Raw genomic sequence first — 11,021 nt, 5'->3', positions numbered from 1 at the left:
CAATTAGTCAGAAAAGGAAATGTCTAGAAAATTAAATGATTTGTTCAAAGTCACAGAATAATTGAGCCAGAATTTTAACTTATGTATTCTGAATCTAAATCTATTTTAGCCCAAACAGATATATCAGATAATTTTCAACAATTTCATGTTTGGCTTCTCTTCCCAGGTTTAATTTTAAGTAAATTGCATTTTATATATGAGACAAGGGTGACCATTTTATCCGACTCACTCATTTTATTGAAGAGGAAATCCTGGGGCAGAGACATAAAGTGACAGATATAAAGGAGGCAATGTCCAGAGTAGGGAAGCCAGGATGAAATGTCACATAGTGGGGTCAGAGCAACATAAGTTTCCAGTCACATGAGATGTCAGAATCAGACTTCCTAATTTTCCTTCAAATTGGTCCAGGCTTACAGGCAGCTTCAGCTTGTAGGAAACTTCAGATTGGATACCTCAACTTACAAGACTGTCCAGCCATTGCACAATTGTGCTACAGACCATCTACTGGTCACAATATACAGTCATTGGCAACGCCATTTCAACAAACCAATCAATAAAATATATAGGGAACTGAACCAAATTTAGAAAAAATAAGAGCCAACCCGCAATTGATAAACTGTCAAAGGATAAGAACAGGTTGTTACTTTCTTGCTTTTAGCCCCTAAAACATGGCTAATATGTTTTGAATGACTTCACATGTATACTTGATATCCAGTTGCTTGTCTAGGAGGGGATGGAGGGAGAGAATTGGGAACTCAACATTTTTTTAAAAGGAATTTTAAAATAAAAAATACATAATTTTAAAAATCCACTGATTAAATGCCAATTTGTAGAAGACACTGGATTCACACTTGATTAATAATATTAGCTCATGTTTCGACAAATTTTTTTTAAACTGGTCTTGTGAATTATTTACCTAAAAGAAATTCCTCTACCATTGTATGTCAGCACCTTCTCAATAAACTCCAGTGGTTCCTTAGGACCTCCAGGATCAAATACAAAATTCTCTGGGATTCAGATCTTTCCATAATATAAATCCCCTCCTACCTTTGCAGGCTTCTAAGACTTTACCTCAGGACACATAGACTTTATGACAATGGCCTCTTCCTCCTTTCTGACTACTGACCTCCCTGATTCAGTTTAAGTCCCAACTAAAATGTCATCTTTTCAGTAAGCCTTCCCCAAATTTTCTTAATTCTAGTGCCTTCCTTTGTTTTTATTCTCTAGATAGCCTCAACTGTAGGAGTCCCCCACACACACACACAAGGTAGAAATTTAGTCACATAGTAGACACTAAATAAATGTCTATTAATTGATTGATCTCTGTAATTTTTATTTTTAAGGAATTCCCAGAGCTGTGAGTGACTTCTCAGGGTTTCACAGCCAGTATGTGTCAAGGGCAGGATTCCAGGCTGGTTCTTCCTGCCTCCTGGACCAGCTTGATAGCACTTATGTTTTTCCCAAAACAAGTATTCTTCATTCTGGTTTGGTTTACTCCATTCTGAATAGGTTTGTACAGTCTCTGAATTTTCATATTTACCATTTCTTTTTTCAAATTTATTTATTTATTTGTTTGTTTATTTATTTTTTAGATTTTTCAAGGCAATGGGGTTAAGTGGCTTGCCCAAGGCCACACAACTAGGTAATTATTAAGTGTCTGAGGTCAGGATTTGAACCCAGGTACTATTGACTCCAAGGCTGGTGCTCTATCCTCTGCACCACCTAGCCGCCCCCTCTTTTTTTAATTTAAAAAAAATTTTACCCTAGTTACACACAAAAGTAAATTTCAACATTTACTTTCAAAACCTTGAGTTTCAAATTATCTACCTTCTTCCCACCCCACTCCCCCCAATAAGAAAGTAAATTACTTAGTGAGGTTAAAAATATGTAGCCATGAAGCAGATTACTACAATAGTCATGCTATAAAAGTAGACATAATTCCTCCCCCAACAAAGAAAGAGAAACCTAAAGAAAAAAAGTGAGAAAAAAGTTCTTAAGTTTGTATTCAGATATCATCAATTCTTTCTTTATCATAAGTCCATTGGAGAAACTGCTTCAATATTTTTTCCCACAGTTATTATTGCTAGCTCTATTTCCCTCCATTCTTTTATCCCTACCCCCCATTATTCTATTCTCTCTCTCTCTCTCTCTCTCTCTCTCCTTCCACACTGTCCCTTCTCAAAAGTGTGTTGTATGAGGACTCTCTCTCCCACAATCTTTCCTCCCCCACCTCCCCCTGTCCCCTTTCTCCCATCCCTTTCTTCTCCTATTTTCCTCTAGGATAAGACAGATTTCTATACCCAAGTTATTGCCTCTCTGAGCCACTTCTGATGAGAGTAAAGACCCTCTCTCTCCCTCACCTTCCCCATCTTCCACTGCATTGCAAAAGCTTTTCCTTGACTCTTTTATGTGAAAAACTTACTCCATTCTAGGTCTCCTTTCCCTTTCTCTCAGTACATACTTTCCTTGTCCATTAACTCCATCTTTTTAATATATTATACCTTCAAATTCATCTACCTCCTGTGCTTTGCCTATCTATATGTGCTCTTTCTAACTGCCTTAATAAATGAGAAGGTCTATGTGATATCAGTATCATCTTCCCATGCAGGATTATAAACTGTTCAACATCATTGAATCCCTTCATAATTTGTCCTTTCCATCCACTCTCTATGCTTCACCTGAGTCCTGTACTTGAAGACCATACGTTCTGTTCAGCTTTGGTCATTTCATCAGGAAAGTTTGAAAGTCCCCTATTTTATTGTATCTCCATCTTTTCCACTGAAAGAGTATGTTTAATCTTGATGGGTAGTTAATTCTTGCTTGTAATCTAAGCTCTTTTACCTTCTAGAATATTATAATCTAAGCCCTATTAAGTCCCTAATGTAGAAGCTGCTAAATCTTATGTTAGCTTGACTGAAGTTTCACAATTTTTGAGTTGCTTCTTACTGACTACTTCTAATATTTTCTCCTTGACTTGGGAATTCTGAAATTTGGCTTTAATATTCCTGACAGTTTTCATTTTGATATCTCTTTCAAGAAGTGATTGGTGGATTCTGTCAATTTCTATTTTACCCTCTACTTCTAGAACATCAGGCAATTTTTCTGGAGAATTTCCTGAAAAATGAAGTCTAGGGTCTTTTTTTTGTTCATGACTTTCAGATGGTCCAATAATTTTAGAATTATCTCTCCTGGATCTGTTTTCCAAGTCAGTTGTTTTCCAATAAGATATTTCACATTTTCTTCTAGTTTTTCATTCTTTTGATCTTGTTTTGTTGTTTCTTGATTTTTCACAATGTCAACAGCTTCCCTTAGCTCCATTCTACATTTTAAGGAATTATTTTCTTCAGGAAGTTTTTGTATCTCTTTTTTCCATCTGGCCAGTTCTGCTTTTTAAGGCATTCTCTTCATTGGATTTTTGGACTACCTTTTCCAATTGACTCAAACTTGTTTTTAAGATCTTATTTTCTTCCTTATCATTTGAAATACCTTCATCAAGCTTCTGACTTGGCTTTAATGATTTTCCCACACTGTTCTCCTTTCTTTTCCAAATTTTTCCTCTCCCTCAATTATTTGATTTTCAAAATATTTTTGAGCTCTTCCATAGCATGAGACCAATTCTTATTTTTCTTGGAGGTTTTGGATACAGAAACTTTGACCTTGTTATCTTCTGAGTGTGTATTTTGATCCCCCATAGGACCAAAGTAATTGTCTAAGGTTGGATTTTTTTCTTCTGTTGTTTACTCACTTCCCCATCCTATGACTTTATTTTAGCTCTTTGTTAAGGTGGGGCTCTGCTGCCAGGGTGGAGGACACACTGTCCTAAGCTTTTAAGGGTTTTTGCAGCTGTTTTCAGGGACATGGCCCAGGGACCTCCATTCCTCCAAGATCTTATGAGAGGCTCTGGCTGGTCTCCTGGCCTGTGTTCTGGTCTGTAGATGACCACAGGTACTCCCCTCTGCCCTGGAACTGTGAGGACAGTCCCTGCTCTGCTATGGCAATAAAGTTCCTTTTCCGAGCCTGGGCTCCAGACTGCAACCTGGATCTAAGTATAATCAAAGCAACAGTGTCCTGCCTCAGGGAAAGCAAAGAGACTTCTGTTATCTTCCATGACCCCCTCACTGTTGATAGGCTGAGCACTCTGGAAGCACTTGCTGGGTTGTTCCTTGCAGGATGACTCCCCAATCCTACTCCTGGTCCCTGGGGGTTGGATCTGCACTGAGGTCTATGCTGGGCTGGGCTCCATTCTCACTCTGATACAGTAAAGTTTTCCTGCTGAGCTTCCTAATTGTCTTTGGCAACCCCTGGGCCAAGGTCTGGAAACTGCCATCACTTCCAAGGATCCAGGTACCTTCAGGGACCCAGGCTTCCCACAGGTTGTTGCTGAATGACTGGAGCTTGGGCAGCCTCTTCACCTCTTGAGTGAGACTGTTGGACTAATGAAGCAGAATGAAGCATACATTTTTAGACAAAGCCGGTTTATTGATTTGTTTTTCTTACCTATACTTTTTTGCTACAAAGGAGATTGGGTGGGTGTAGAGGAGTCTGTGGGAAGTGTATTCTTAATTTCAGAGAAAGTGTAATATTTGTTTTTCTTCATCCCATCCTGCCCTCTCCCATCAGCATGAATTTATATAAGCCATGTCCCATACCTGCAGGGGGGCTGCTCCTTCATCTCTACCTTTTGACATCTTTGCCTGTCTTCAACTGAATTATTAACATCAGCCTCATAACTGGGATTTCTCTCTTCAGTATCTCCCTTATCCAGAGGTCAATTTAAGCAACTCTAAGTATTGTGAAGTTCCTTGAGTAATTGGAAGGCAAATCGACCTGCCAGTTGCTTGGGCCATCCACACAGGACTTTGTAAGGCAGTAAGGGTGGGGGAAATAATTTATTTCTTCATATTCCTTAACTTGCCTAGTCTTCCTGCCCTTCTCCCACTCCACTTTTTCTCCATACTTCCTTTTTCTCCCTACATTTCCTTTTGGTTAACTGCAGGGCTCCATGAGGCAACTGAAGGAAGGGACCCTCAGGCCTGGGGACAAGAGGTGACAAAAGAATGGGAGAAACTGTAGACCTCAGGAACTGTTGTTACTCAATAGGCAGAAGTGTCCACTGGCCTTGTGTAACATTGGGGAAGAGCCAGGGAATAAAGAGAGCTCCTTTCTACCCAGAGCATAGAAGGCCGAGAGGATGAGGATGCAGAGGGGCAGGACCATGCAGATATCCCTATCTGTGCTAGGGCTACTCAGTCTGATGACTCCACTGGTCTCTGCCCAGGACCCGACATATCAGGATTTGGTGAATGAATTCATCAACGACTACAATAGGAAGACAGAATCTGAAAACCTCTTTCATCTCTCAAGCCTGAAACTGCAGCCTGTAGAAGTGAGTAGCCTTGGGATGGTGGGAGAGGGCTCCACCTGCCAAGGTTCCCTATTATGAACCCTTTGCTCCAGAAAACTTTGATCTCTTCACTGGGAGATATTGTGATGGAGTGTAAAGGGAGACAGTAAAGTAGATAGAGCACAAGCCCTGAAGATCAGAGAGACTTGAGTTCAAATACACTCTGAGACAGTTACTAGGCAAATCATTTAACCTCTGTGTGTCTCAGTTTCATCAACTGTGAAGTGGAAATCATAATAGCCCCCACCTCCTGGAACTGTTGTATCAGATGATGATCATTGTAAAGTATTTAGGACAATATTTGCTCCTTTATAATTATCATTTATTATTATTATTATTATTATTATCATCATCATCACCACCATTTTTGGAGTCAGGAGAACTAAAGTCCCATCCCAAATCTGATAACATCTTTCTGATTCTAAACAAATTTTCTTCCCTCTCTGAGTTTCTCATCTATATAATGGGGATGGTAGTCAGTGCTTGGCCTATCTCATGGTATTTTCCCAAGGACTTCCTTGTTTGAATTCCCTTCTCCATTTCTCTGACCTTTCAGTCTTACTCCCACCTCAGAGTAGAGCCCAATCCCCATCAGAGACCCCAGGCCAGAGGGATCTCTCTCTTTCCCTTCCTTCCTCCTCTACGCCAGCCTCTCTCTCTCTCTCTCTCCCCCTCTCCCCCTCACTCTTCTTCTCTTTCTTCATATATTTGACAGCACTGGCTAGAATCATTAACTGTTAAGCTGCAAGGGATCTTAGATATCATTGAGTTTAATCCTCTCAATTTACAAAGTAGGAAATCATGGTGCAGAGAAATGAGGGATAGAGTAAGTGTCAGAACTGGGAAAGAATGAATAAAAATGAATGAATGAATGAATGAATAAAAAGGCATTTCTGAATTCTTAATGATTTCCTATTGATCCTGAGCAGATATTGCTTTGTATAGATTTGTTTGTAGGATGTCTCCCTGCTATTAGATTGTAAGCTCCTTGAGAATAGGAACTGTCTTTTGTCTGTGTTTCCCAGGTCTTAGCACAGTGCACATCTAGGGGCTTGGTAAATGTTTATTCATTGATTGGATCTCTTCCTATATCCCAGGAACAATGCTAAGCAGTCTGAATACAAATGAGTTCCAGGTGTTCAGACTTCAAATCCAGGGTTTTTGTCACTACTGTAAAACTCACATGAGCCTGAGTAAGTGTAAACTTGTAATTTTTATCCTTTTTGAGAATTTTTGTCTCCCAATCAGACTGAGATGTCTCCTGGGGACAGGGAATGTGGAAATAGAACATGGTGGTGATGTAGGGTCCCAGAAGACATTCTTGATATTAGTTTGATATATGATGGTTTTGGATGCCTGCAGTTCTGACACTACTATGAGTGTGACCTTGGGCAAGTCACCTAACTTTCCTAGTTCATAGTTTTCTCATCTAGCAACTGATGAAATCAGACTGGATGGTGTTTCAGCCTCTTTACAGCACAAAAAGCTCTTGCTCCTGGCCCCACAGGGGCTCAGAGTGTGACCTAGGTCTAAAATCCTGCCTTACCTTTTCCTCTCCAGGTTAATGACCCTGCTACTCTTCGATCTTTGAGCTTCACCATCAAGGAAACTGTGTGCCTTAAGACTGAAAACAAAAATCCTGATGATTGTGACTTCAAGGAAAATGGGGTGAGAGTGTCCTGGCTTAGAGAGGAAGATTGCCTGAAGGAGTATCTTTCTGGGGATATTCCCACCTTAGAGAGGGGAGGGGGCTGAGGTCTGTGTTCCTGCTGCCCTGAGAAAAGTGATCTGATGTGAAGCAGATCCCTCCCAGGGCTGCCTTGGGTCAAAGCCTGAATTTGCTGCCTCTCTTGTTATATTACTGGCAGAGGTTACAGACTCCCAGGCCTGAACTAACTCTGCAACTCCTTCTCAGGTGGTGAAAGAATGCATTGGAGTCATTAACCTGGACTCTACTCGGCGCTCTTTTGATGTTAACTGTGATGGGGTAAGTGATGACTACTCAGGGGGAGCCTGGGGAAGAACCCAAACCTCCAGAACCCCCCGGATCTCCAGTACCTTCTCTCTTTGAGGCCTCTTTTGACCTTTCTACCTCCTTCCAATCTTAGCCTCAGTCTAGCTTCCCTAGTCTTCTTCCAGGTTCCAGGAGGGGAGGGGATGCACAGGCAGGAGCATTTCTGTCCCCATGCACTTCACCCAACCCCAGTTCTGGAAGCAGAGGCGCCTCTGACCTCTGAGTCATGGAGGAAGAGGGAGATAGGGAAGACTAATGGATCAGGAAGGACCTAGACATGTTTCCAGAGAATCAATCACAGGATTTTGAACTAGAAATTATCCATTCAACTCCTCCTTCCCCAGTCTAGAGAGAAAGAAACTGAGGTTTAGAAATGTGAAGTGACTTTGCCCAACTATTCTGAGGTAGGGACTGTGATATCAGGTGTGATTCAGTCAATGCCTCAGTCAATAGGACCCAGGGTAGTCCTGGAGGGAAGGAATTTCTTGTTCTTCTCTACATCTCCTGGGCACAACAGTAAGAGGAGACTATTCTGGAAAAACGTTTTTATCTTTTGCAAAAAAGAACATGCAGAACCCTCTGAAGCTTTAACTTTCTGTGGTAGGTGGAGCACTAGCTTTAAAGTAGCAAGATGGAAGATTTGGGTTTGAATCCTGGGTCTGTCAGCTGTGTCATGAGCAAAGTGTCCTCATCTCCCATGGGGTGTTGGACCAGATGATTGCTGAGGAGCCTCCAACTTCTGAGTCTTGTGAACCTCTAAGTTATCAAGTTATCACATTCCTCAGGGGGAGGGGGCAGAGTTTTCTTCACTCTTTAACCTGAGCCCCAAAGACTCTGGACTAAGGATCTTTGTTTCTCTCCCCTCTGCAGCCTGAAAGAATCAAGAGACGTTTTGGTCGGCTGAAGAACATAGTGAGAAAAGCGGGAAGATTCCTAAAGAATGCATTAAAGAACGTTCCGATTGTATTTTCTGTCCCAATAGGACGCTAGACTTGTATGTGAGACTGAGCCTTAGTATCTGTTTTTGAGATCTTGCAAACTTCCTTGGTCTCCTCAGATTAATAAAGTCCAGTTTTCCTCTCTCTGCTTCCATGTTTTCTCACACTTTCTCCATTCAATTCATTTCTTGCCGAATCTTTATTAATTCACATATACTTTTAGGCAATGGGCGTAAAAAGCTGAAAAAATACACGCATACTCTCTCCCCACTAAAGAATTTATAATCTACTTGGAATGGGAATGGGAGCAGAAATGTAAGGAATCAAAGGAACATGTAGTGGTGATTTGGAACAAGGTAACATCTAGGCAAACTGATCCAGCAAGTCAGAGAAAGAGAGAGAGAGAGAGAGAGAGAGAGAGAGAGAGAGAGAGAGAGAGAGAGAGAGAGAGAGAGAGAGAGAATCACTTTATAGTAAGTATTGTATTATCTTAGCAGAAAAAGATCCCATCTTTTCATTAGGAAGTTGAGTGGAGGATGGAGTAGAAAAGGAAGGGTTTAGACCCAGAGGGATCAGTGAAGAGGCTATTGCAATAGGTGAAAGGAAATGAGGGTTTGCTGAAAGCTGGTAGTTAGAATGGAAAAGACGAGTTGAGTGAAAAAGATGATGTGGACAAGAGAGATGTAGAAATGTAGAGCCGATTTGGCAAAACTCATGGTGGAGAAGGAAGAATGAAAGTTGCCTCATTATCCTGGGAATGAACTACCCACTTAGACCCATTTGATCTGAAAGAACCCAAGTCATCAGTAGTGCATATGAGCAGAGGGGAAGACGTGGCCCTTTGAATAAGATAGAATTTCATAAGCAATAAGTGAAATCAGACTCAGGCCTCTTATCTCTCTTCTCCCAATCAATATCACCCCAGGTCCCAGAACCTTTCAGACTGCCAGACCTCTACACACAAATGCTAGGGAAGCAGCCCCTTCACTTGCCCTAGTATTTCCTCATTGACAAATCTCTCAATTAGAGGCTTCTTGTCTCCACTCTAGACTCAAAAACAAGCTCACAGGGGGAAATTAAATGTAAGCTAGAGTATCAATTCTGGAGTCAGGAAGACCTGAGTTCAAATCTAGTTTCAGACATTTAATGATTACCCAGCAATGTGACCTTGAACAAGTTACTTAACCCCATTGCCTTGCAAAAAACAAAAACAAAAACAGAGAGAACAAACACACAGATTACACAGCTCTCAGGTTTTCACATAGTCTATCTCTCTCTCTCATCTCTATTGAGAGTCAGTTCATTAGGGAGTCTCAATACCTACTGCCTTTTGTTGAAGAACATCAAGGGAATGAATGCCTGTGAAGACCTTGTCCAGTGGTTCCCTGGAAAAATTGCCCAGAGATGGAACTAAGATATAGTGGTGGGGGCTTTGTCCAGGGAATGGACTTCTAGAGGCATGCTTAGTCCCTGTGGCAGTCCTCCAGTTTGGTTGTCCTCCCTCAGCTGGTTCAAAGCTGCCAACAACTTTTTCCAGGGTTCCACCAATTTAGGACACTTCTCTCTCATGTTTATAATCCCAGGGCACCCTTGTCTATAAGCTATCCCTACCCCTACCTCAAACCCATCCTCCTCTTAGGGATTGGTTGTCTGGGTGTCATCATCTATTCTTTCAGAACATGGAGCCCAATTAAATCTGGGATAGATGAGCTTTTAATCTCAATTCCACCCATCCCCAACTTAAATTGTCTTGGCTTTAAGATTCCTACTTTTGATTAGATTCTGTTACAGACTCTGAGCAGAGTAATTTGACTGGATTCTATCACACACATTCAAAATGACTGGAAGATAGTTCTTATTTCTGGAATATCTTACACTCTGACTTCTTCTATGTAATTATAATATTATAAGGGAGTAGAAGCATCCATATCCTCTTACTCTTGCTTTCAATTTTTTGATTTTGTCTTATTTTCCAGCACCTACAACAATGGCTAGTACATTATAGATGTTTTTGTTAGTAAGTACATGTTGAATTGAATAACTTCTTGTTCAAAATATCATGGGGTGTGTATGTGACCATGAATTAAATGAAAGATTGAACTCTCTGGACTCTAAAATCCCTTGCAGTTCTGACTTTCTAATAATCATCTTGCCCTCTAGGCCACAGCCTTATTGAGTCATTATAACCAACACTGATCTCTCCTTCTTCCTGATCACTCACTGCCCTACTTCTCTTTAAATTCACTAATAATAGTTTTGCATAGCACTTTAAAGTTTGCTAATCTCTTTACATGTATGATCTCATTTGATCTTCACAATAACCCCTTTACAACAACACCTTAAATGTGATGCCCCAGATGACTTTTAGGAATTTCCAAGCCTAAATTGGTCACCATAAGAGGGCAGAGCTAGGTTCTAGATCATTTCAGACTATGCTCCTTTTCTCTTTCCCAAATCCATATTTGTTTCGACCCCAGTAACCACTTCTCTGTCTGAAAGAAAATAGTCTGCTATCCTATAATACTCCAACAGAGTGTCAGAGCAAAGGCTGAAAGGGACCTTGAAATATCTCAAAAGCAAGAAAAGAAGGAGAGAGAGAAAGGGAAGAGAAACCATAAAGGGATATCCTGGTCCCCAGTATGACAGAGGGTGAGCATAAGATCCT

At 40.9% G+C, this 11,021-nt stretch overlaps 1 protein-coding gene across 1 annotated transcript; it reads left to right on the top strand.

Moving 5' to 3' along the window:
* The first annotated feature begins 5,191 nt into the window (after positions 1–5,191).
* On the top strand, positions 5,192–8,499 carry LOC141494901 (cathelicidin antimicrobial peptide-like). Its single transcript, XM_074196030.1, has 4 exons — positions 5,192–5,386; positions 6,965–7,072; positions 7,320–7,391; positions 8,289–8,499. The coding sequence occupies exons 1-4, from the start codon at positions 5,192–5,194 to the stop codon at positions 8,406–8,408; spliced, it is 495 nt and encodes a 164-aa protein (XP_074052131.1). The 3' UTR covers positions 8,409–8,499.
* The last annotated feature ends 2,522 nt before the right edge of the window (positions 8,500–11,021 follow it).

This window comes from Macrotis lagotis, chromosome 8 (genome assembly GCF_037893015.1).
Source record: "Macrotis lagotis isolate mMagLag1 chromosome 8, bilby.v1.9.chrom.fasta, whole genome shotgun sequence".
NCBI classification, from domain to species: Eukaryota; Metazoa; Chordata; class Mammalia; order Peramelemorphia; family Peramelidae; genus Macrotis; species Macrotis lagotis.
Note: the sequence above shows the minus strand (reverse complement) of the source record. Positions and strands in the feature narration are given on the sequence as shown.

Excerpts from the sequence above, each read along its gene's own strand:
- LOC141494901 (XM_074196030.1), top strand. The coding sequence starts at position 5,192 with ATGAGGATGCAGAGGGGCAGGACCATGCAGATATCCCTATCTGTGCTA. Across the intron at positions 5,387-6,964 it reads TGAAACTGCAGCCTGTAGAA|GTTAATGACCCTGCTACTCT; the intron begins GTGAGTAGCCTT and ends TTTCCTCTCCAG. Across the intron at positions 7,392-8,288 it reads TTGATGTTAACTGTGATGGG|CCTGAAAGAATCAAGAGACG; the intron begins GTAAGTGATGAC and ends TCCCCTCTGCAG.